The sequence below is a fragment of the Ostrinia furnacalis genome, unplaced genomic scaffold (genome assembly GCF_004193835.3).
Source record: "Ostrinia furnacalis isolate ACB-3 unplaced genomic scaffold, ASM419383v2 OfSCF0862, whole genome shotgun sequence".
Lineage (NCBI taxonomy): Eukaryota > Metazoa > Arthropoda > Insecta > Lepidoptera > Crambidae > Ostrinia > Ostrinia furnacalis.
In genome coordinates, this window is record NW_021131101.1 from 288,416 (window position 1) to 314,956 (window position 26,541).

At 38.9% G+C, this 26,541-nt stretch overlaps 3 protein-coding genes across 12 annotated transcripts in view; 1 reads left to right on the forward strand and 2 right to left on the reverse strand.

The window, feature by feature from the left end:
- Window positions 1-26,541, forward strand: part of LOC114350301 (cell adhesion molecule 2-like) — a 229,551-nt gene that overhangs the window by 183,280 nt on the left and 19,730 nt on the right. Inside the window, exon 3 of the mRNA XM_028301037.1 lies at window positions 8,918-9,080. Within this exon, the coding sequence (XP_028156838.1) occupies window positions 8,918-9,080 (163 nt within the window). The remainder of the gene's footprint in view (window positions 1-8,917; window positions 9,081-26,541) is intronic.
- LOC114350305 (uncharacterized) lies at window positions 10,780-25,185 on the reverse strand. Of its 9 annotated transcripts, none has more exons than XM_028301054.1 (3): window positions 23,920-25,185; window positions 11,501-11,604; window positions 10,780-11,179 (listed from the first exon to the last, which is right to left on the reverse strand). In XM_028301054.1, exons 1-3 carry the CDS (start codon window positions 24,263-24,265, stop codon window positions 11,090-11,092), a joined length of 540 nt encoding a protein of 179 aa, XP_028156855.1. In that variant the 5' UTR covers window positions 24,266-25,185; the 3' UTR covers window positions 10,780-11,089. The 9 variants fall into 9 exon arrangements, with proteins under 9 accessions (XP_028156855.1, XP_028156856.1, XP_028156852.1 ...); XM_028301055.1 differs by having other exon boundaries at window positions 11,086-11,179; window positions 11,479-11,604; XM_028301051.1 differs by lacking the exons at window positions 10,780-11,179; window positions 11,501-11,604 and adding an exon at window positions 13,011-13,819.
- On the reverse strand, window positions 11,976-18,042 carry LOC114350307 (uncharacterized). Of its 2 annotated transcripts, none has more exons than XM_028301056.1 (2): window positions 17,620-18,042; window positions 11,976-12,993 (listed from the first exon to the last, which is right to left on the reverse strand). In XM_028301056.1, exon 2 carries the CDS (start codon window positions 12,932-12,934, stop codon window positions 12,023-12,025), a length of 912 nt encoding a protein of 303 aa, XP_028156857.1. In that variant the 5' UTR covers window positions 12,935-12,993; window positions 17,620-18,042; the 3' UTR covers window positions 11,976-12,022. The 2 variants fall into 2 exon arrangements, with proteins under 2 accessions (XP_028156857.1, XP_028156858.1); XM_028301057.1 differs by lacking the exon at window positions 17,620-18,042 and adding an exon at window positions 17,093-17,522.

The following is a 26,541-nucleotide window of genomic DNA, read 5'->3' on the forward strand; positions in this document are numbered from 1 at the left end:
GTAAGCCCTAAGAAAAAGGTTGGCACGCTATTTTAAGCTGTTTTCACACTAGAAGAGGGTTTATTTTATATTATTTACTAATAACATTCATATGTTATGCTTTCACAGTCTTTGCTGATTTCAAGGTGTGCCAATATGCTAGGATTTTTTATAGGTCGCCAAAATTTCTGGTAAGAAAAGAAATCTATGGAAGAACGGTACATCATTAAGCACCATAGAGATTTCGTAGAAAGCGAAATCCTTAAAAATGTAAAACAATACAATCTTAGTCACATGAACAAGTCATAGATACATTTATGTCTATACCTACTTGGCACTAAGATATAACAATTTGCCAAGATCAGCTTAACATACAAGCGACATTATTCCCATGACGACCTGTTAACGCCATGCGTCCCTCCTTATTTATGGTCCAGAAGATCCCAGCTCAATCATAACAGCTCAATTTGCATCAGGTATCCAGTTGATGCCACGGTGATGGAATTTGATCAACAGGTTGTCAATTATGCAACAAGTCTGCGAGCACTAACGGTCTTCAGATTCTGAACTAGACTTGGCTGATCAGGTTTCATGGAAGTTACTGGTAACTTCCAACCGCATCGTATAGGTCGCGCAACGAAAGTTGAGGCAAGAATTTACTCACACTGATGTAATATTTGAAAATAGAACACACTAATCCGAATATGCATGACGTCAGCGCGACAAACGTATACAGATACAAATCTTTGCTTGTGTTGATCGCCTCAACCCTTGTTGCGCGATTTATAAAGTTATATAAGAAAAAAAAGTTTGGACGTTTTAAATCAATCAAAAGGTTTCAAATGTAAATTACCTACTGGCCGTAAATCCTGTTTCGCGAAAAAAGTTTTCAAAATGTTATTCCAATTAACAACTTTATTACCAAAGTACGATGTTATATGTATTTCGATTTGCATTTGGGAGGCATTAGGTTGTTACGCAAAATATGTTTATAATTAGATGTCACATTTCACAAAATAATTGATTACACGTGATTTGCCTTACAACCTTGTTACGAGTGTATTAAATATAACATGTTTACGCAGATGATGTGTTTTGCTTTTCTCGTGTTTTCTTGTTTCGAGTAATTTACCTACATGGCAATTAAATCTCCTGAGTTACCTGATTTCTATTAACTTCTCGTTTTTATAGGCCTTACGAGTATTTTAACATGTTGCTATGTAGTTACATTAACGTATGTACATAAATAAAAAGCTGTATATTTATTTCGAAAAACATAGTATAAGCATCCTACTCGGTAGACCGAGGTCGTGGAAAGGACCTAAATGCGGGCAACGCAGCACTGGTTGTAATGGAAATCCTAGGGGCAGACCTTTATCCAGCAATGAATGACACTACGTTGAATGAAGAAGTTGAAAATGCTTGGTAAATAAAGAGATAAAATAAATACCTGTTCCAGTCATAAAGATCAATCACGCGTAAAAACTTCACGTCGTAAAAACGCAACGTGACAAACAGTCATTGGGTACGAGCCTTAACAGCTGTCTATCCATCCACATCTCGCGTCACGTCCGGGAACAGTTGTTTCCAAAATCCTTGGAAAGGCCTTTGTCCAGCAGTAATCGACACTACGTTGAAGGGAGAAGTTATTGAAAATGTCAGTGTCTAGATAAAAAATACCTGTTCCAGTCATGAAGATCAATCACGCGTAAAAACTTCACGTCGTAAAAACGCAACGTGACAAACAGTCATTGGGTATGAGCCTTAACAGCTGTCTATCCATCCACATCTTGCGTCACGTTCGGGAACAGTTGTTTCAAATGTTCCTCGTAAACTTGTAGAATCGTGAGAGGCGTTTGCGAATTTTTATTTCCGAAGAATTGCTAGCGCTTATACGGTAATGTTCGGTAAGTTCGTGTCATGCCCTATAAGATTACACTTTATTGGTATTGACTTAGTGGCGGTTTTTGGAGGAAAATCTTTAGCGCGCACTTGGGGCTTTTTACTTTTTTATCATAAGATTTTTTTAATTATGCTTTTTTATACGTCCCAGATAAGCCCTGAGACTGCTCCAGAACAAATAATATGGCCTCATTCTGGCAAGAAATTTATGCCTACCACACATTCACATAAATTTACCATTTCTTTGTGAACTAATCGGTTTTCATACACTCTTTACTAAATTAAATGTAACTCGTATTATCCCAATTAATTAAGATGTATCAAATAATGACCCTGCCGGTCATATTGCATAATTAAAAACTTGTAATTTCAAAGTTAAATTAATGAGTTTAAAACTCACTTATTTTTTAATTAATTGGGCGTAAAACCAGAAGCTAATTAAAAACCCTTCAAATATGGCACACGAACGCGGAATAAGGTCAACTCTCTTGGGCAGCAATTCTGGTATTGGTCGATAAAATAACATGTCGAAATGTGGCAATTATCGTAATTGACACCCTTGGTAGGTACCAATGTGGCCAGTATAGTACAGTAGGAGTCAATGGGTATCTTCTATAATTATACTACCCATGTCACAGCAAAAAAGAATAATTATGTCAATTCATATGAAGCACCTACATGCAGATCGAACGTAAAATTAAGATACTATAACACTTTATTATTGACACACAACAAAGTGACAAATAAAGTGTTAAAGTATCCATCTTGTTTGATACTGATATGTAACTTAGTTTATTGCCATGCAAAAGCAGGTATTATCATTATAGCATCGCAATAGATATTTCTTTGAATTCTCGACCAACTTGCTGCAGTGCAGTCAAGTGGTGATATAGGCACGATTTCACTCCAGCTTGTTCAAAAACCACTAGCTTAGAACTAAATGGCCACATAAAATCTTTTATTACAAATGTTATGGCTGTTCTATTTGTGCGTACAGTATGAAAACAATTACAATCAGGATTAATGAACCCTTCTGAAGGTTATTAAAACTTCGTTAAAATAACTCCTTTGAAGCGGTCCGATTGCGATGAATGGTGGGTGTGGAGTTTCATACTCAAATTATAAACGAGTTTATACATTAATAGCCGGGTTGGATGCGCGCCGTGATATACTTTATCGACGACAATATGTATGGGCAAAATCGATAAAACGGCGTGATAACCGCTTATCGCGGCGCGCATCCTAGGCCTCTCTAGGTCATCCATGCTAGTATTAAGAATACGACAATGTTTGTTTTTGCCTTTTCGCGCTTAAACCACTGAACTGATTATGGTGACAATTTGATCCCATCAAACCACAAGCGGTCGTATTAGACCGCGTAACAATTGATTTCTATTGTTGTGTCTCGATTCGTGGGGCTTGAAGGGCCAAAGAAAGTTTGAGATCTAGGAAGTAACAAATGATAGTTTTTGGAAAGAAAACACTTTTATAGAATTTCTGTTGATTCAAACTCACGTAGGCGAAGCTAATTGGTGTAGGTATCTTTTAAAAGAAATGAATGCTTACCCAATTTACGTCTTCTAAGAATAAATTCTGTTTGTTATCTGTGCTACAGGAAAAGTGAAGCAAAATTAAAAAAACAGTGTCTCCGTAAAAACATTTTCCGGGAATTTTCCTCGAGTTTCACTTTTCTTTCGCAACAAACAATTGCAAGCGTCGATCCGGAACCAATTAAAAAAGATAGAAAGAAAGAAAAAACATTAATTTCGTACCAAAAATTAAAAACAACACAAACAACATATGAAATACGTTTTATTCTCATATTACTTCATCATACCAGCGTCTGCTTAATGAATCTGAGAGATTCTACCTTGTCCTGGAGGGCGAATTCGCCGCGAATCCTACGCGCGTTGGCGAGATACTAGCAGCCAATACATTGCGTCCTCAAGACACGCGCGAGTTGAACATTCGCGCATAGATCGCGTCATACATAGGTACGCTCCGGTTCGCGCGAAGACATTCGCGGCAAATTCGCCCTCCTGGATAAAACCTAATAATTTCACATCACGTACGTCATTACACGAGATTGACTAGACACTATTTAAGACTGATTCCTAATAATAGAGCTTATAAAGTCGAACTCAAAAAGCGTTCTCCAACAAATTCCTTCAAGACTTTTTCTGCTTCAGTAAATCAATGTAAGCTTTGAAGGCGACAACAGACGTCTTGTCAAAGTATTCTTATTAATAAATACCATCCAAATTTCCATAGCAATATAGGCATCAAAAGGAGAACACCCACTACTTTACTAACTTGTCTACACTAATATTATAAAGAGGAAAACTTTGTTTGTTTGTTTGGTTGTAATGAATAGGCTCAAAAACTACTGGACCGTTTTTAAAAATTCTTTCACCATTCGAAAACTACATTATCCACGAGTAACATAGGCTAAATTTTATTTTGGAAAAAAATAGGATTCCGTAAAATATGTAGATAATGTAGTCCACGCGCGCGAAGCCGCGGGCGGAAAGCTAGTAGTAAATAAAGAAATCTTGTATTTGTATCAAGTTTTCCCGACTTTAAAATATTGCTGAATTTTTTTAGTCTAGTGAATTTTTTTTAGTAAAGGGGGAAGAAGAAAGATGAAAACCTTTAATTAAACTCACATTCTAGACAAGTCCGCGAAAAATCAGAACTAACAGATTTAATGTAGTTTCTGTTGTATAAAGTGTACTATTTTGAATTTATCTTCTTTTAAGAACCTATTCATATCATAATGGTAGCAGGCACTGGCCGCAAGTCGCTACCAACCAGGCATCATTGAAAGCATTGGGGGAGGCCTATTTTCAGCAGTGGACGTCCAATCAATCAAAATCAAAATCAAAATCAAAAATATTTATTCAGTTTAGACCACAAGTGGCACTTATGAACGTCAATAGAAAATAATAAAAAAAAGAAAAGGTAGCCCTTATGGGGCACTTTACATGTCTCCTTATCTTTTGGGCCCTACCAGCGCTTCGAGACAAACATATGGCAAGTGCTGAGAAGAAACGCCGGAACAAACTCAAATGGCTGAAATGATGATGATAATGATGATAAGAAGCTACTTTTCGTTCAACGAATAATTAAAAAAATCATGCCAAAAATGGTTAGCCAATTTATTACGGCAAACATCTGCTGACTGAAAATTGTCGAGACTCGCCCAATCTCACATACACCCGAATGTTTCCCCAATAAATCCTGCCAAGACAATTCTTCGGCAACAAACCAATTGCAAGCGTTGAGTCGAGACAAATGGCGTGATTAGCATTCTCGCCACCCCCTAAACGGGCGTTAAATAAAGAGGGAGGGATAGTTGGCCAGCTGACGATGTCTCTCTTAAACCGAGAACATTTAATTATTCCTTTCAGTGCTCTTTCTGGGGCGATTCTCGAACTGCTTTTTGTTATATGTCTTTCAAAATTTCTATTGCATCAGCTCTCTTTGATGTTTAATTAATATCCACTATCTAGTTAAATTGTGTTACAAATACGTCACTAAAAGCGTGTTTTCTTTTAAAATAGGCTTTTAAATATTGAAATAAAACACTTAAGTCGGGTGGCACCATCTTACTTTAACAATAACAAACGTCAAAAATATCCACACAAAAACACCGGTTAAGGTTATAATTACGGTTGAAGTAAGATGGTGCAACTCATTTTTATATACATTTTTTCCTAAAATGCAACTATCGCCCGTATTCACGAACATTACTATGAGGTCTCACAGTGCGCGTGGATGCACAGGGTGATACATGAACCAATCACAGAGCTCTGTGGGCGTTAGACTTTTAATTTATACTCGTAAATGTTTCAAATTCTAAATCATACAAAAAAGCTCCAAATCCACCTAAACTCTGAGAAACTCCGAAAGCTTGTCGTGGGTCTGAACCGGAAATGCGAAGCGGAAACCGTACCCCGGAAGGACGAACAAACATCAATACCCCCTTTGTTTAATAAGTAAATGACTTCAAAGAGTCGTCAGCGCTCGGGAAATCCTTTGATATATCGGGTCGTTAGTCAGACCATCTCCTTCTAGCCGATTCAGGTTGTTAATCGAGCTATTTGTCACCATCGCGTATCTTACGATTCGAGTTTCTCGAACGATTTCCGAAGAAATTGTGTTGAAAGAAATATTTCTTTGGTTGTTTGATATTGATTCTGTTTTGAAGTCATATCTGTAATGTTTAACATGACTTTTATAATGTTGTAAGTTTACTTTATTAGCCTGCAACATCTTACTTTTATTACATCATCATTATCATTTCAGCCACAGGACGTCCACCTGAACATAGGGCTCCCCCAATGACTTCCACATCGCACGGTTGGTAGCGGCCTGCATCCAGCGCCTTCCTGCTACCTTTATCAGGTCGTTGGTCCACCTTGTGGGTGGACGTCCCACGCTGCGTTTTCCAGTTCGTGGCCACCACTCCAGAAAACGTCATCTTTACTACAACAAACGTCAAAATTCTGTCAAAAGTCTATCAATCACAGGTTAAGTAAGATGGTGTAACTCAGCCTTACTTTATTTATACTCGTAGTAAAACTATTAACGAAGCTTCTTATTACTAAAGAGGATGTAGTTGAAGCTAGAAATATCGCTGAATAAATGTAAATATTTATCTTTTCTTTACAAAGGAGAGATAGATAATTTGCCTCATTTCAAATGCATTACTTTTGTAATTAAGGCAGTTCTTGTATATCAAACAAAAGCCAATTTTGTTACAATTCTATGAATTGTACGAGTATACATAAAATAATATTGTTTTAATTAAGAAGCAAAATGTCCGTCTTTGTAGCAATTAGTACCTTTAAATTATTTAGTAAATATTACATAGTTTGCTTAGTAATATTTTTCAATGGTATTACTAATGTTCTTAATAGAGTTAAATCAATACATTTGAACACACTAAGAACTACGGATTACCAAAAAATACTAGTAGCAACATTGAAGATTATAGTCCCCGATAATTAATTTGGCACTTTTATTACTGGGCTTACGTTATCGTAAAATCATATTATAAAAAATGATAATCAAGGTCCCAGTGTTTCCAACATTAATGAATTATCAAGTAAAAGATTGGTTTAAATAAATACATTAACAATCCAAAGCTATTTCAGCCAGTAAAGAAATTTCTCAAGGAAGCTACGTAGTATATTTTTTCCTTTTTGCTTCCTCAGCATAACTACTTAATGATATACCAAGAAACTAATTTCTAAGGACTCGTTCATACGAACGCGGAGCTTAACGCGGGACTGAAGTATGGTTTAGGAAATGAAAAATGCAGGCATTTAAGACCCATCGTTTATCCTTTCTAGGAATGAAACTGTTCTGGGTTTCTTAGAAAGGTACTGTGCATAATGCTACACCTATTTATTTATCACAGCAAACCTACCAGAGGTGGAATTGTGTAAAGCAATCGTTATCATTTGACAGTTCATAACGTATGATTATTCTGTCAAACGCTTTGTATAATCGACTTTATCGTACGTTATGAACTGTCAAATGATAACGATTGCTTTACACAATTCCACCTCAGATCAGGAATTAATTTCTGATGACGATGTTTTTCTGACAGAATTGGTAGCGCACCGGGTTCCACTTACGCTTATTTGTATCAAATCATACAAATACAATTCATAAAATTTTGAGTTAAGCTCTATGATGACGTGTCGTCTGTACAATGTATACTAATATTATAAATGCGAAAGTAACCCTGTCTCTGTGTCTGTCTGTCTCGTTTTCACGCTTAAACCACTGAAAAGATTTTGATGAAATTTGGTATACAGACAGTTTGAGTCCCGGGAAAGGACATAGGATAGTTTTTATTCCGGTTTTTGAAGCAGGGACGCGCGCGATAAAGTTTTTCTGTGACAGACAAAATTCCACGCGGGCGAAGCCGCGGGCGGAAAGCTAGTCAGTGATAAATAGTTCGTCACACCAAAGGTAAAAATTTGACAACACATTCCAATTGTAATAAGGACGTGTTGCGAACTTATTGGCTACTTTCGGTATCACTACGAGTATTTGACGAATTAAACCCATTGATACTCTACACGTCCTGCACCGAACTCCGCATCAAGTTTCGCCAGTGTGAACTTACCCTAAAATGCTAAGCACCGAAATTTATGGCCACTTTGCTATCAACCTTCGTGCCGGTCTCTCGTTCATAACTGTAGTTGTTAACGATCAATCGAAGTGTAATGATACGTGTTCGGTGCCGCTTAACTATTCAACCTTGGCACAATTAAGTAATGACGGTAGACGTGATTTATGTCAGGTAGGTTAACGTAACGTTTAAGTAGCCTGTGGTTTGGATTTTGTTCCAGATGTCTTTATTCTGGAGTAAAACATGACGGGACAAATTAAAGTTTTCTGACAGGAAATACAAGCGATCAATTATCGTCATACTCGTGGTATTCATAAAATTCCCAAGAATATTAATTTAACTATTGTAAAAAATAACTTTACTGACCTATTTTTCATCTCTTTCAAGCATGACCTATAGCAATTCGCCCTCGCTATGAAAGTTACGTATCTCAGAATACGAATAACTCGTACATAACCTTCGTCAATTAGGTACTATGTATAACTCAAAGGTGACTGACTGACTGATTGAATGACTGACAGACTGAATGACTGACTGACTGAAATAGTGATCTATCAACGCACAGCCCAAACCACTGGACGGATCGGGTTGAAAGGCATCCGCTAAGAAAGAATTTTACGAAACTCCACCCCTAAGGAGGTAAAACGGGATCCACACGTACGAAGTCGCGGGCGGCCGCTAGTTATTAAATAAATGTTTGCTCTGGTTATTTGTTAAAAAAATATTTTTGTTCTTTTTCATATATTTTCAGGTCTCATCTCAGCTTTATCTTTCATCTACGAATCCAAAAGTCATTAACCTAATCTTTATTCCCACAACTATAATGTCTGTCCCACGCGTCAACGTCAACTTAACCTCAGGTCTAAATTTAACCGATATTGTTGGCAGGTCTCCGACCGCCGCCGAGTGTCATGGCGGAGTCTCTAGACGCCGTGAAGGTGTCAGCGGTATCTGGCGGCGAGGCGACACTGCCCTGTGACACTCGCTCGCCGCAGCCCACAGACGTGTTGCTGCTAGTCGTGTGGTATAAGGACGACGTGCCTATTTACAGGTAAGACTGTAACTATGTAATGTAATTGTAAATAATTTTTATGTAAGTTACTATTACTGACCCCGATAGTTGAAAGTGAGTGCGCATCTAACACCGAATGAAAACGGAGACAAAAAGTTTCCAATATGAGATTTTGAAATTTCACGTTCCATTTCAACTACGAGGGCCGGCTGAAAAGATTGAGCCTAGGGTATTAAAAATGCCGATAGAAAAGTATAAAAAATATATTTTCCTACTTTATCTCCCTCTACTATACACCGCCTCCATTTCTTTGTCGCTCAAAAATCTTAGTTCCTGAAGGTCTTTTTTCCAATTTTAGAATTAGACAAAATAGTTAGGGATTCGGACTAAACTGTGTAGTGGGTGATTAATTTCCTGAACACTAATTTTACCCGAGGCAAGCGATGCAACATGCGCGATGTACGCGGGCGAATTATCTTGCAATAACAGATTTCCTTTCGCCAGTTTGCCTCTCAATATTTCAACAACCACTTGACGCACTCTTATCAACAGTACAGCATAATAATCTCCGTTTAATGTAGTTTTTTTTAAATATGGTCAATGAATAAAATTCTTCCACAATCCCAAAAATAGTGGCTATGAGCTTGGGTGTCGATCGCTCCACTTTGAATTTCCGCGGCGGCGTTTTCCCTTTTAAATCCATTGCATTGACTCTTATTTTGACTCTACATCATACTGCCGGATCTATTTCTTATCAATAGTGGCAATGTGAGAAAAAAAAATTGTTAGAATTATGGCCAAAGATGTCCTAAAACTCCTGCGAAGTTGTGACTCGACACTGGTTGTCGAGCGGCGTGAGCATTTTTGGCACCCATCGCGCGCACCCCTATTTAATGTGCAAATGAGTATGAAAAATATCGCCAATACGTTCTCTGCTAATGCCTATGGCTTCAGCTATCTGTCACAGCTTAATTCGCTGATCTCTAAAGCAAGATTCATTAAATTTTCATTATTTTATTCGTTAATGGCGAAATCCGGCCGCCCTGACTTGCGGTCATCTTTTAGCGACTCCCTGCCATGCTTGAACTATCGGATCCAATCTTTCATGATGGCAAATGAAGGCCCAGACTCCCTATAAACTGTAAACATCTCATCAAATGTTACCATCAGCGTTTTGTTCCTCTTTTTGAGGAATTTTATGACAGCTGTGTACTTCAATTTCGTACATTGCGCGGATGACTGAGACATGATGATGTTTACGGATTAATTACTAAAAGCGTGATGACGCTAATGAAATGAAACTTTGTACATATACTAAGGAGGTTATTGGCAAATTAATTAAACTTAGCCCGAGTCAATAATAACACTTGAAGATACTTGGGCTCAAAACTTTTCAGCCGCCCCTCGTAAAACAGAAAGACACGGGATTTGAGATACCACTTATTTTATTGCAATGCAAGTGCTTTTTAGCAAATTAGCCTTGTTAGGAGAGGTTCATAATGGACTTATTTTTGTCTATACTTAGTATTAATTTCAATAAGCCGATTGTTGTGTAAACTTGTTAGGATTATATTGCTAAAGTGTTATAAAGGGGTTTTACTCAGGTAGGTACGAAACTACGGGCGTTGTATTCTGTCTAACGGATATAATTTTAAGATGAACGTACAAAAATTGCCTAGATACAATTTTTTTTCTTTATAGTACTATAATCTTTATGACAACGTTGATTGTAGGGGCCTCGACCGGGAATTGATGAAATGAAGAACGTAGTGGACTGTATTACAGGTTTATTGAGACTACGTTAAACACAGTTTGGTTGGCAATTATAAGCAAGGGAGCGCGCGTGGTGTCTGCGGTGGCGTGAGGTGAAGTGAGCGGCCGATCGCCGCGGGTGCCGCGCGCCCGCGCCTCTGGGCCGAGAGCAGCCGAGGGCAGCCGAAGGTGCTCGAACATCCTCCCCGGGTTGACCTCTTCGGGAAGTAGGGAAGTGGTTAAAGGTCCTCTTCTTGGTCCGTGAAGTCGTCCATCCAGTCGCTGAAGAAAGCAAGTTACTCATGAGTGAGATCGATTCCAGAAGTGCTGCCTGATGCGTTGAACTCGTTGAAGCGCTGCAGTCGAGTCACGTAGACGTCAGTCACCTGTGGATGCGGAATTGACATGAGTGGTCGTCCAATTAGAAGATGGGAAGGATCAAGGCGAAATAATTGAATGGACCAGAGGATAGAGGAATAGGAGAATGAACTTTAAAGAGAAAATTGTATTGCCTCTATACTATCAAAGTTAAATGAATGATTTAAAATAAAATGAAGTTAATTAAGGTTAGAATGTAAGTACAAAATTTAGACAATGGCTAGACCATGGAAGGGACAAAGTAAATCTGATGCCTTGACAAGAAAGCTAACTAAGTATGCAATATGGCTTTCTAGTAAGAAGTTACGTAGCTTGTTATTGGAACCGACAAAATTGATGCTGTAGTTGTACAGAATGCTCTTGGGTTTGCCCTGAAGAGCCACGACTCGGTTTAGAAACAGCAGTGTAACGAACTCGGCGTGCACGGTTTTAACTGCAAAACAGACAAAGGTACACAATTAAAACTTTATAAGCTTACATATTTACTTTTCGATAGGTATGAATACTGGCCTAGCATGAAGTAAGATAATCGATTTTACTAATTATATTATAGGCGTTGTAAAACTAAATTAAGAAGTAATAATAATGCACTGATACAAAGTCGTGCGGAGGGAGACCGAGCCTTCCGCCTACACGGATGACAACGTCATCATTTATATTGCCTGAGAGACTAGACAACTCAAAGATAATTGTAAGTTGTAAATAAGTTAGTATTTAAGTTGAATGTATAATAAATATTTTAAGAGTATCTAAATCTTGCTATAAATAAATTAATTGTAATTATTTTGATATGTTGAAATTAAATGTTACAAATTGTGAATACTATGGAAATGGGAATATTATGCAATGTTTCACGTTATTCTCGGGCATTTTTGAATACGAGTGTTAGGCCGTGAGCACATAGAACACTCGCTGATAAGGTCAGCCTGCAGCCCGCGAGAAAAATGATCAGCTGGATTGCTCATAGACGGTGTGTAGGTCCACCGTGTGCTTGGAGGTGCTTTTCTATGTTTCAAAGCTCGTTCCTCCTGCGATGAAAAATTAGATGAATATGATTTAGATTGCGACAACAAACAAAGGTGAAAATTAGATTCAATTGTGGAAAAATTACAAAAATGTGAAAGCTTTGAGGACGATGGACGTGATTGAAGAGCCACAACAGGGCCTGACACAATCCACCCTAGCTTTGTGTCATAAAACTTGGGCTGATTTTTGCCTAGGTCAATAGAAGCGTGACCTATGACGCTCCAAAATATTTCAGCGCCAACTAAGATGTCGATGGCTGACGGAATATGAAAGGAAGGGTCAGCTAGATGTATATTTGATGGAATTTGGATTTTAGTTGTATCAATTACTGATAACGGCAATGGTTTTGTGATCTGAGGCAGTATGAAACAGTCGATCTCTGCTTTGTAGTCGCCGTTATTTGACTCGATGACTAAGTTACAGGACTGTGTGCTAGTGGAACTCTGACTATTTATACCTGTCACCGTGGAGCTCGCACTACGTCTAGGCAATCGCAGTCTGTCACAAAATGAACTCGTAATAAAGTTGGCTGTGCTACCGTTATCCAGCAGTATTCTTGCGTCGACCTTCTTGCCCTCGCTGACCACTTTCACCAACGCTGTGGAAAGCAAAATATGCGAAGATGTAGTATGATGTACAGTAGAAGTGTCACTAGCTAAGACTACATTATCTGGCGTGCAAGTAGGTAAAGAGGCACCTCCAGAAAGGCTAGTTGGTAAGGCAACACTACTAGGCATGGGGTCTTGGTAAGAAGTAGGTTTAGGCTTGTCAACATGCAAAAGCGTATTATGTTTGCCTTTACAGNGCTCGAACATCCTCCCCGGGTTGACCTCTTCAGGCAAGAGGAAGTGGGCAAAGATTGTTGAAAGCCCGCAGGATTGTCCCCCTCTTAGTCTTTAATTCGGCGACACGTGTGGTTCCGTCGCTGCCCGGGAAGACTTGCGTGATACGACCTAGTGGCCATAGAAGTGGCGGTTGTCCCTTCTCTTTGACAAGCACCAATGTCCCCACTGCTAGTGGCTGCCCTGTCGAAGTCGTCCACTTTGTTTTCAGCTGTAGCAGAGAAACATACTCCAGATAAAATCTGTTCCAGAAGTGTTGTTTGACATGTTGTACTCGTTGATAGCGCTCCAGTCGAGTCACGTTGGTGTCAGTCACCTGTGGATGGGGAACAGACATAAGTGGTCGTCCAATTAGAAAATGAGAAGGAGTAAGGGCAGAGAAGTCTAATGGATCAGAGGAAATTGGGGTGAGAGGACGTGAATTTAGTACTGCCTCTATCTGAGTCAAACAAGTGGCCATTTCCTCAAATGTGAAATGCGTAAGTTGTAGCAATCGTTTTAAATGATGCTTTGTTGAACGAACGGCCGCTTCTGCGATGCCGTTAAAATGTGGAGTATATGGAGGGGAAAAAGTAAATTCGATGCCCTGCTGGTTTACATCATATGCGAGATCTGATTCTAAAAGGAAGTTGTGAAGGTCGTTACTTGCACCGACAAAATTGGTGCCGTTGTCGGACAGGATGCTCCGGGGCTTGCCCCGACGAGCCACGAAACGGTTCAGAGCCGCTAAGTACGCCTCTTTCGTCAAGTCGGTAACGAGCTCGATGTGCACGGCTTTAACTGCAAGACAGACAAAGATACACAGATAAGATTTTATAAGCTTACACCCTCGTCCTTTTCGGTCAGCTATAAACACAGGCCCAGCATAATCGACACTACAGTTTAAAAAGGGGAACTCTAATTCGGTTCTAGCAGTAGGTAATTGACCCATAGTTGGTTGCGTGTTTGAGGCTTTGTATCTGAAACATTTAATACATTGACGTACAATTAATTTGGAAAGGTTTCTGCCACCTAGAGGCCAATATGATTGTCGAATGTTTGCTAGCAATGATTGAGGGCCAGCATGCAATAGATCTAAATGAAATTTAACAAATATAAGTTTAGTTAAGTGATGTCTGCTACATAATAATGTAGGATGCTTAACATTGTAGTCATATGGAGAATTATCTAGCCTCCCGCCTACACGAATGACGTCATCATCACCTATAAATGGGCTAAGGGAAACAAGTCGATTCTTTCGAGGGAGTGATTTTCCTGATTTTAACATTGTATATTCTTGGGGAAACATTTCCATTTGAGCGGTATGTATCAAAATCTTCAATGAATCATTCATCTCACCAATAGTAAGAGAATCAGTGATTTTATTTTCTTTATTTTTTAAGTTGTAAATAAATCTTCGTACATAGGCCATAATTCTTTGCAATTTATTTAAATTAGAATATTTATGAATTAATCTTGTTATGACTGAATTATTATGCGATTGATGTAATGAAATTAAATGACTATTCGAATCTGATTCATCGATGACCTGATTTGAGACTATTTCAGGTAGATCCTGTTTCACTTGCACATTGGGCATCTTGGGCCAATGCGTTTGGTGTTTTGTTAAGAATTGAGGTCCTGACCACCACAAGGAACACTCGCTGATAAGATCAGCCTTCAGCCCGCGAGAAACAAGATCCGCCGGATTGTCCTTAGACGGTACGTAGCTCCACGTGTGTCCGGTGGTGCTTTCTTGTATTTCATCAACACGATGACGTACAAATGGTTTAAGCATATTAGGTGACATAGCTATCCAACAGAGCACTATTGTCGAATCGCACCAATAATAGCACTCATGAATTGGCATGGTGAGTGAACTCATTACTTTAGTACACAGTCTCGTACCTAACAGAGCTCCACATAGCTCTAGACGTGGTATAGTCGTAGGCTTGATTGGTGCCACACGATTCTTGGAGACTAGTAGTTGAACTCTAGCTGATCCCTGACCATCTACCGAACGGACATAAATGCATGCACCGTAGGCTCTTTCAGATGCGTCTGTAAAGACATGAATTTCATGTTTTATCGACTCATCGCATGATATCCAACGCGGAATTATTAATGTGTTAAGATTTGTTAAAGTGTCAATAAACGAAAGCCACAAATCACCCATCTCTTGTGACACATTATCGTCCCAATCACACCTTGCAACCCATAACTTTTGCATGAGGATTTTAGCCCCTACAACACATGGACCAACTAAACCGAGGGGATCAAAAATTTGGCTAATGACAGATAAAATGTTGCGTTTAGTAATAGGTTTGTTGATGTCAATATTAATAGAGAAAGATAAGGAATCGGAATCACATAACCAGTGTAGACCTAAAGTTTTTGAAGACACGTTTTTGTTTTCAGATAGATTCAGAGTATTTGAAACTTCAGATGAATTTGTGATTTGTGCTAGAACTTCTGGGCTATTGGACTGCCATTTTCTCAAATGAAAATTAGCTGACGCAAGAATGGATATTACGTCCTTACCTAGTTCCACCACACCAGCAATAGAATTTCCTCCACTTAAGTAGTCATCGACGTAGAAGTCGCGTTCGATGGATGACTTGACTGCTTCGCTGGTGGCAGTGGCTGCTAGACTAACTAGGCACTTTGTGGCTAGGTAAGGAGCGGATGCTGTGCCATACGTAACAGTATTGAGACTGTACGTTTTCAAGGGATGTTTGGGGTCAGCACGAAATATTATTTGTTGCAAGGAACGTTGTGAATTCGTGACGTCAATGGCTCTGTACATCTTCTCGATGTCTCCAGAGATGACATATTTGTGCTGACGGAAGCGAAGTAAGATGGAAAGAAGATCGTCCTGGACAGTTGGACCTACCATTAGGATGTCGTTCAACGATACACCTGATGTGGTTGCAGCTGAGGCATCGAAGACTACTCGGAGTTTTGTTGTTGTACTAGACTCTTTGATGACCCCATGATGAGGCAAAAAATAATTACCATTGGAAAGTGGTCTACCTGGCGGGCAATTTTCAGTCATGTGACCCAAATCCTCATATTCCCGCATGAAGGCGATATACCTGTCTCTAAATCCTGGGTCACGCTGGAATCGACGTTCCAATGATAAAAAACGTCGTTTGGCCATCTCGTACGAGTCGCCAAGAGCAGCTGGACTGTCCTTCAAAGGCAAAGTAACAACAAACCGTCCACTGCCATCCCGAGTTGTGTTGGCATGAAAGCTATTTTCACAAGCTCGCTCTTCCTGCGACAAGTAATGCTTAGGCGAAATTGAGTCAAGTTCCCAGAACTTACATACATTAGCATTCAGTTCACTGGAGGAAAAATTACATGAATGTGACTGCTTTGGGGATGATGGATGTGAATTAAGAGCCACAGCGGGGCCTGACACTATCCACCCTAGTTTTGTATCACATAATTTGGGCTGATTTTTTCCTAAATTAATGCATGCGTTACCTAGGACGCTCCAAAATATTTCCGCGCCGACTAAAATATCTATGGCTGACGGAATGTGAAAGCACGGGTCAGCTAGTATTATGCTTGATGGTATTGGAATTTTAGCTATATCAATAAGTGAAGACGGCAAAGTTTTTGTGATCTCGGGTAGTATAAAACAATTGATCTCTGCCTTATAGTTGCCATCAAACGATTCCATAACCAAATTACAGGACTGTGTACTAATAGAACTCTGACTGTTTATACCTGTCACCGTGGAGCTCGCACTACGTCTAGGTAATCGCAGTCTGTCGCAAAAGGAACTGGTAATAAAGTTAGCTGTGCTACCGTTATCCAGCAGTATCCTTGCGTCGAACCTCTTGCCCTCGCTGACCACTTTCACCAACGCTGTGGACAGCAAAATATGCGAAGATGTAGCATGATGTATGGTAGTAGTGTCACTAGATAGGACTACATTATCTGGCGTACAAGTAGGTAAAGTGGCACCTCCAGAAATGCTAGTTGGTAAGGCAACACTACTAGGCATAGGATCTTGGTAAGAAGTAGGTTTAGGCTTGTCAACATGCAGAAGCGTATTATGTTTGCCTTTACAGTATTTGCAATGCGACAATCTACATCGATTAGTTAAATGACCCGGACGTAAACAATTAAAACAAAGTTTGAAATCCTTTACTTTAACAATTCGTTTTTCAATAGGTAAGTTCCGAAAATTTTCACATGTGTAAAGTGGATGATTATTAGTACATAATGGACATTTAATTTTTTCTATAAATTTTTGATTTTGTGAATTATTTTGTATGTTTTGATCTAGATTGTCGCTGTTAGTATTAGTTGCAACTATAAAGCTCTTAGGTTTAGGTTGTAATTTGTTAGTCTGATTTAATTTATCTTCAATTGTTTCTAGTAAATCAGCCTTATTACAAATGAAATTACAAAATTGCGACAAAGATGGGGAATTAGGTAGGGTGCTACGATATTCCTCCCAGTTTCTACTTGTTACTACATCCAATTTGTTTGACATNGGCTAGTTGGTAAGGCAACACTACTAGGCATGGGGTCTTGGTAAGAAGTAGGTTTAGGCTTGTCAACATGCAAAAGCGTATTATGTTTGCCTTTACAGTATTTGCAATGCGACAATCTACATCGATTAGTTAAGTGACCCGGACGTAAACAATTAAAACAAAGAATGAATTCTTTTACTTTAGTAATTCGTGTATCAATAGGGAAGTTACGAAAATTTTCACATGTATATAAAAGATGATTTTTAGCACATAAAGGACATTTTATTTTTTCTATTTGATTTTGTGAATTAATTTGTGAATTTTGATTTAGATTGTCGCTGTTATAATTATTAGTTGCAACTATAAAGCATTTAGGTTTTGATTCTAAGTTAGTTTGATTAAGTTTTTCTTCAATAGTCTCCAGTAAATCGGCTTTATTACTAATGTAGTTACAAAATTGAGACAATGATGGGGATTTAGGTAAGGTGCTACGATATTCCTCCCAATTTCGACTAGTTACAGTATCTAATTTGTTCGACATTTTGACATCATGTAGACAATAAGCGTGTCCCAATACTCCGTGGGCTCGTTCAATGTTTTTAACGCTCTAATGTTTTTATTAATAGTGTCAACAAGATGACGCAATGATGCACTGGACTCTTTAGTCACGTTGCCAACATTGAACAGTGCCTGCACGTGATTATTCACTAGAAGCCTACTGTTATTATAGCGCTCACACAATAAATTCCACGCCATTTCATAATTGTCACTTTTAAAGTCAATGTTTTTAATTATTTCGAGTGCATTTCCTTGAAGTGATGCACGTAGGTAGTGGAATTTACTGATATTGTCAATACTACTGCTATTGTGAATTAGTGACAAAAACGTATCTCTATACTCAAGCCAGCACTGATAACTACCATTAAAATTAGGCAAATCAATTTTNAGCAGGGATGCACGTAGGTAGTGGAATTTACTAATGTTGTCAATACTACTGCTATTGTGAATTAGTGACAAAAACGTATATCTATACTCAAGCCAGCACTGATAATTAATGATTAAACGAACTTACCTTATGTGAAGTTCAATCATAATTATACGAAGGCTTCGTCCGAAGAGATTAGCATATAAACAACATGTAGTATCGCGTAGCGGGTCGCCATATACGCACAATTTTGAGAGTACTTAAAAAAAAAAGAAAATTAAATTATTAAAATTTTCTGAGGGTAGTTGTAAGTACAACCTCTGCCTTTTACTTCCATCTTCGCGTCATTTAATTTAGAGCTTAGATAAGTATTATTTTGCGACGTTTTTGGGGTAGATAACGGGAGGGAGGGATGCTAATCTCTTCGGACGAAGCCTTCGTATAATTATGATTGAACTTCACATAAGGTAAGTTCGTTTAATCATTAATTATACTCGGCTTCGTCCTCGAGATTAGCATATAAACAACATGTAGACTTTTAGAGCAATGTCGCAAAATAAGTAAGTGTTTGAAAAAGAAAAAATAATAATAAATGAGAGCTGGTTAATTATGTATTTTAATAATTACTATAACATACATTATTATATGTATAGCAGCATACTCTGATGTTCAACATTATTAATACTTAACAGATTAAGACTTAACAGAATTACATTCTTTTAATTTAATTTATAATTAATGACGATCAAATTATGAATCACCAGAAGAGTTATTATTCATAATAGCTCTAGCAAAAGAAGCATTATTATGATTTGCTATAGGCCGATTATAATATTTGAAAAACGTACTGGAGGATCCACTCCACCCAGCAGTTTTCCTGATAGTATCCAGGCTAACGCCCATTCTGTGCGCTGCAGATGCGGCAGCGTGTCGCGTGCTGTGCGCACAGAACAACGACACGTCAATCCCACTTTCACTCAAAACATTTTTAATCCAACGACTCAACGTTTGGGTCGTAACTGTTTTATAGGGCCTTTTGAAACTAATAAAAAGACTTTTGTCATTTTTGCGGAGTGATTTGGTTTTATCCAGGTAGGTAATAAGAGTCTTTCCGGGACATATTTGTATTCGATCAGTAAAAAACGGGAGTATTAATACAGGCTGCATTGACCCCACACGGGATGTTTTTAACAGGTCTGGTATTTTTATATTAATTTTGTCTGCAAATATTTCTATATTTTGAATTTGTATTTTGGAGAAAGTTTGAACTCTGTGGGCTGTGGCTAAAGCCAGTAATGTAATTAACTTTTTAGTGAGAACTTCTAATGATATATCTTCATTAGGATACCAATTTCCTAAGAAATCCAGTACAATTGACGTATCCCAAGTGATATTATAACGAGGCAATGGTGGCCGAAGACGAAAAACTCCTTTGAGGAATCTTTTGATTCTGTCATCATTGTTATTAACATTATTTAGTATGAGGGCCAATGCAGATCGACAAGTATTGAGTGTGCTATATTGAGCACCTTCATTGTACAATTTTGTGAGAAAATAAATCACGTTAGGGATTGACGCTTCGTGTATGCTAATATTACAATCATTGCAAAACTGATACCATCGTTTTAGATATACATCATATTGTCTAAACGAGTTACTAGATAGCGATGCTAACATTATATCGATCGCAGACGGAGGAATGCTTCTTTTTAACCACGCTGTCCTGATAAGACTCCTACCGCCAGGGTAAGTTTGGTGTGGATGTTGTGGTGACTGGAAGGACAAACAATTAGGTCATTGTCAGGTCTCAATATTAACGGATCAGACATCAAAAGCTTTTGAAATAATGGGTACCATGGCTGTGTCGGCCAGAGGGGAACAACCATAATACCCTTTGCTTTATCTGCTATAATTTTTCGCAATGTCTTTAAAATCATTGAAATTGGTGGGAACGCATAAAAGTAAAACTTAGTCCAAGATACTGTAAAAGCATTGACAGCATAACAATCGGGATTTCGATGCCAAGAAATATATTTCTTGCATTTTTTATTTATTCTGGACGCAAAAAGGTCAATGTCTGGTTTACCAAAAGTTAAAGTAATCTTTTGAAAAGCGCTCTTTTTAAGTTCCCACTCTATGTCTGGATGAATTCGTCTAGATTCTGCATCAGCCGTTGTGTTGTCTGATGACCGAATGTATGATGCAAAAACGTGCAATCCACGACATTCACACCATTGCCACAGCTGTTTAGTGACATCGGTAAGATGCGGAAATTGTATACCGCCCATGCGGTTTATAATGAGATGGCAGTCGTGTTGTCGATACGCAACAATATTGAACAATTGTTTAAATGTTTTGCAAAAATTTTGAGACCAATGAAAGCAGCCAAAATTTCCAGATAATTAATGTGTAAGCTTTTTTCGTGTTCACTCCACAACCCGCTTGCCGTCTCAACACCGCACGCTGCGCCCCACCCCGTTGTTGAGGCGTCTGAGAAAATTTCCAGGCAGTAGTTTTCAGTTTTGATTTTGTTTACAGAGTGTTGAATAGCGTATCGCCACCAACGTAGGTCTGATGCTAAGTATTCGGGTATATTCATGTAACTATCATAGTTATTTGTTTTTTGTAAATTTAAAAATTTTAACCGTTCAAAACTTTTTGTGTATAACCATCCATACTCGATAGCCGGACAACAAGAGACCAAAAGACCTACAAAACGTGCAAATTCTCTTATTTTGCAACGTTGTAATGAAATTATTTTATTAATCTCCGATAAAACCTTGTGTATTTTATCATTTGGTAAACTGACCTGGAAATTCTCTGAGTCGATTTTAAAACCTAAAAAAGTGCACGTTTTACTAGGCATAAGACAACTTTTTTCCTCGTTTATTAAAAAACCGAGCCCAGTGAGTAATTTTAAGGTATTATTGACATTGAATGAACATGTGTCATATGATTGGCCAATTAATAAATAGTCATCCAAATAAATAGTTGATAACAATCCAGCACAACGCAGAAGTCGTGCGGCCGGTTTCATTATTTTTGTGAATATGTAGGTACGGTGCTGTATTGAGACCAAATGGTAAAACGTTGATTCATATAAATTTTCTTCCCATTGAAAGCGTAAATACTTTTTTGAATCAGAATGCATTTTAATTAAAAAGTAGGCGTCTTTTAAATCAAGTTTTGCCATGTAACAGTCTGTGGAAATTAATTTTAATGCTGTTCTCAAATCTTCAAGTTTGAAATGCTGTGTATCAATGAATTTATTAAGGTTTTTTAAATTTAATATGAACCTCATTTTTCCATTTGGTTTCGGTATTAAAAAAATGTTGGATAGGAACTGGCCCTCACATGGGGCGCACTTAGATATAGCACCAACAGACAATAAATTATTTATGGCTTCATCAAAGTGAAGTTTTTCCGAACTAGAGTAGTTGGGAATTTTTGGAGGACATATTTGGTAAACTGGGGCATTGAAAGGTATTTTATAACCTTGTACGTATGACAGAACAATGTGATCTTGTGTTATCATTGCCCACTGATCATAATATAAAGATAATCTGCCAGCGTACTTTACCGGGTCTACCGTCGACTGCTGCTGCTGTACCGAGGCTGCGACTGCTTGAATGAGGTTGATGGCCGATTCTTCGGAGTAGCCGCTTCCTTCGTCTTCTGCGTCGCTGATGGCGGTGGTTTCTTGTTCGCAGGAACTTTCCAGTTTTTTGATGGACCTGGGGTTGACTTTTTAGAAGAAAATGTCTTAGGCGGAGGATTAGCTTTCAGCTCTGCTCCAGATTTGTTGATTGCTCTTGCAGCTTTTAATGTCTCTGTCAAATTATCTCCAAACAGGAAGCTATCTACCTTGGTATTCTGTAATTGTTCTTTCAATTCTTTTTTCAGGGAGGAAAGAATAAAATTACGCCTGGTAACTGAGTCGTTGTATTGACAATCGCATAGAATGCGACTTGTGTCCATGAGCGAACGTATTAAGTTCGTATTTTTGTCTTTGGAGGAAAAAATGGATGTCAATGCTTCGCTCAGACAAGATAAAGCAGTGGCCACCTGTTTTTGTCTTGATTCGATGTGTTTATCCCTCTTTGCAACTTGCTCGGTCAAGGCGGCCTTTATTTCAGGGTTAAGTTGCGGAGCATCGATAAACTTGCAGTTGCCCGGAGTGAGATATTTGTCGGATAATTCCTTCCGCATATCCTTAGACAATCCAGTCGTGGAATAATGCTGTAGTCGAATGGCCAAGTCATTGTTGATGTCTTTTCCAAATTTTATTTGGGTTGTGGGGTCATTACCCAAAATTTCAAGAATATCACTGTCTAGTGTTGGCTCCAAGGGCTCAACTATTGTATCTGAAGCACCACTAGTGCCCTGGACAGGTTCAATCAAGGCTGAAGTCTCTGCTTCGATTATATCGCCAGATTGTTCTGAACGATTTTGCGGAATTTCCGACGGCAATGCATCATCGGCGGTATCTAAATTCGGTATTTCTATCGACAAGTTCAAATCTGTAGGTGTTACGTCGCCTGAAAACAGACATTTGTAACGGTGAGTACCTTAATATTTAGTTAAAAAACAGTCCTAATATACTGTTCGCCAAACTAAATTATAGGGTAGTAACAACTCCAAAGAGAAGAACGCAAACCCAGGTACATGTAAACAATTATCTATATATATAAAAATGAAACCCGTTTCGCGTTGTCACGGCATCACGTGTGAACGGCTGAACCGATTTCGATAATTCTTTTTTTTAAATGTTTGTGGAAGTCCAAGGATGGTTCTTACGGAAAAAAATATTAAGAAAATCTCTACGCTAAGGCGGTACGAAGTTCGCCGGGTCAGCTAGTATTCACATAATTTAAATAAAGTAAGAGATAGCCCGGTAGCTACCCGCAATACTTTATGCTCGGTAAGAGACAGCCCCTCGAACTGCTCGCAATACCGTTTGTTTGCGTTCAGGCAAACAAAAAATGAGTATTATGCGTCCATAACATAATAACACTTTACTAACCTTCTCTTTCCGATAGGTGTGACACTGAATCTGATGACGTTGAAACACGTCGCCTTTTGCGACGAATCTTCCGTTCTAACTTACGTAACTTCCTATTTAGATATTCAATATCGTCTTTAGACTTGCGTTTAGGCATTTTCAAACACTTTTCACTATTTTTTTTTTTCGATATAGATGGAAACTTCTGAGGCACGTACGTACAGGCGAAGCACTAAAGCACGAATGGCGCGAAGATGGAAGTAAAAGGCAGAGGTTGTACTTACAACTACCCTCAGAAAATTTTAATAATTTAATTTTCTTTTTTTTTTAAGTACTCTCAAAATTGTGCGTATATGGCGACCCGCTACGCGATACTACATGTTGTTTATATGCTAATCTCGAGGACGAAGCCGAGTATAACTACCATTGAAATTAGGCAAATCAATTTTAGGTAAGCGAATAAAATTATTGTGTAACGATGCACCTGATTTGCTCGCCGAACTCGTCACTGACTCGCTGTCCCCGGAGCCCGCGCTGGCCAGCAAGCTGCGTGCCTGCGCAGCCAGCGCGTGGTACCGCTCCTCAAACTGGGCGCGTTCCTCGTACTCGGAGTCCGGAGCATCCGACTGCACCTCGATGTCGAGCTGTAATGCGTCAAAGTCAGCGTATAAGGCATCAAATTTACTAAATCGGCCCTCTAAATCTATACGCTGCATATCGGACAGTTTATTAGTGCTTCCTAAACTGTTTAAGTGATTGTTGAAATGAGTAAGCTTTGCTTTCATAGCACTGCGTTTTTTAATTAGGATGGGCAAGCTATCAGTGGCCATTGTGATTGTGAAATTTAAATTCAACGGTTAAAAATTGCAAACTAAAATGTGTAGAATCTGCACGCTAAAAATAGCAATAATAGATAAGGAATGAATGAATAGACGCGTGACCTTGAATGCAATGTAAATATGGGTCGAGCGCACAGCTGATGCGACCGTTATATTATAAAGTAGGTAGATACGTAAATCGATAGCTGCGCGTAAGCAGAAAGAAGAGGGAAGAAATTAAAGCGTGCAGATAGATATAAACAAATGATTGAAGCTTGATTTAACTCAGTTATTTAGAGGCAATGAAGAAAGACAGAAAAGCTAGATGAGAACAACCGTTAAATTTTGAAATTTAACGTACGAAATTTGGTTTTGAAAAGGATATAGACGGGAAAATTGGAACGAACTCACAAATATCGTTATCCTTATCCACAAAGCGACCTGATTCCCACGATGAAGCGATGACACGGCGCTTTTCGACCTCCAGGTCGAAATTACAACGGTCAAATCTGGACTTCTGGAATCTTGAAGAGTCTTGATGTGTGCGTTCTGTGCTTTTCTTCTTGTAGAAGACCTCGACGATGAGCTGCGACTTCCACCTGCAGTTCCAGTAGGCGATGACACGGCGCTGTCCACGTAGGGGCCAAAGTCCACGAACCGTCCCACGTAGTCTTCAGTTGCTGGATCTTTTCGCGGCGAGTAAAGNTCGAAGGACCAAAGTGTAGGGGCCTCGACCGGGAATTGATGAAATGAAGAACGTAGTGGACTGTATTACAGGTTTATTGAAAGAAACTACGTTAATGACAGTTTGGTTGGCAAATATAAGCAAGGGAGCGCGCGATGTTTTCGGTGGCGTGAGGTGAAGTGAGCGGCCGATCGCCGCGCGCCCGCGCCTCTGGGCCGAGAGCAGCCGAGGGCAGCCGAAGGCGCTCGAACATTACCTATACGCCGAAAAAAGATTTGTTCAAATCGGTTCATAATTGGCGGAGTTATCGCGTAACAAACATAGAAAAAAAAAAACATACGGGTCGAATTGAGAACCTCCTCCTTTTTTTTGAAGTCGGTTGAAAATCGCCAACAAGGTAACACCTAAAACTAGATTAAGAACAATAACAAGTGCAAACTTAATTAAGGATGAAAACAGCATGCGCTAAACATAACAGCAATACACAAAATACTCGTGTAATAAAATAACATAATAATTATTATTTATACATATCCAAATCGATTGGGTTTGACAAGACATTTGAATTTATTATATGTTGTTGTGAATCGTACATTACCTTCACACATGAACTTATAATATTATGTACATATATTTCCTGTTTTCCTTCCTAATCTGCGTCTCCGTAAAGGTTAGACCAGACCAACGCGTGCAGCCGGCGTGCACGATGACGATGGCGATGGCGANGAGACTACGTTAAACACAGTTTGGTTGGCAATTATAAGCAAGGGAGCGCGCGTGGTGTCTGCGGTGGCGTGAGGTGAAGTGAGCGGCCGATCGCCGCGGGTGCCGCGCGCCCGCGCCTCTGGGCCGAGAGCAGCCGAGGGCAGCCGAAGGTGCTCGAACATTGATAAATGAAAGCATTCTTCAAGACTAAAACAATACCTACATTTTTGATATTTTCATCTTTCATATTATCTTGTTATCGCTTAAGAAAACATTCTTATAATAACTTATAAGAGAATAAAAATTATTTCATCCCTCATTATCTTGCTTTAAGTATAAAAGCCGAATTTCTCTTGGGTGTTTTAAGATAATGGACTTAACATTTTACGACAAAAGGTTCATATTTCTTGGCTGTTGAGTTGTGGAGAAGCATTTTAAGGCCACTTTGCTAAGTAGAGCAATCATATTTGAAAGCATCCTTATTAAGGCCTCAACACTAGGTTTGTTTTCAAAGTTTTTCCACGGGAATTTTAAATTGCTTTCCGTACTGGAGCACGTAGTAAGCAGGTTGTATTTTTCTACTTTTCCCTGTAATAAGCTTGGGTCGCGTGCGGCGAACAAGGGCTTAACCACTACCACGGTTCTGCTTCTATTTTCCATTTTTTATTTCTAACGACAGTTAGAAATCGATGTTGGAGGAATAATGTGATTGGAACGTAGAAGGGATTGGTGGTTGAAGCAAGCAACCTGTATTATTTTTGCATCTTGTTAAATGCGTTGCTACTGGAAAACGCAGCGTGAGACGTCCACCCACAAGGTGGACCGACGACCTGATAAAAGTAGCAGGACGGCGCTGGGATGCAGGCCGCTACCAACCGTGCAATATGGAAGTCATTGG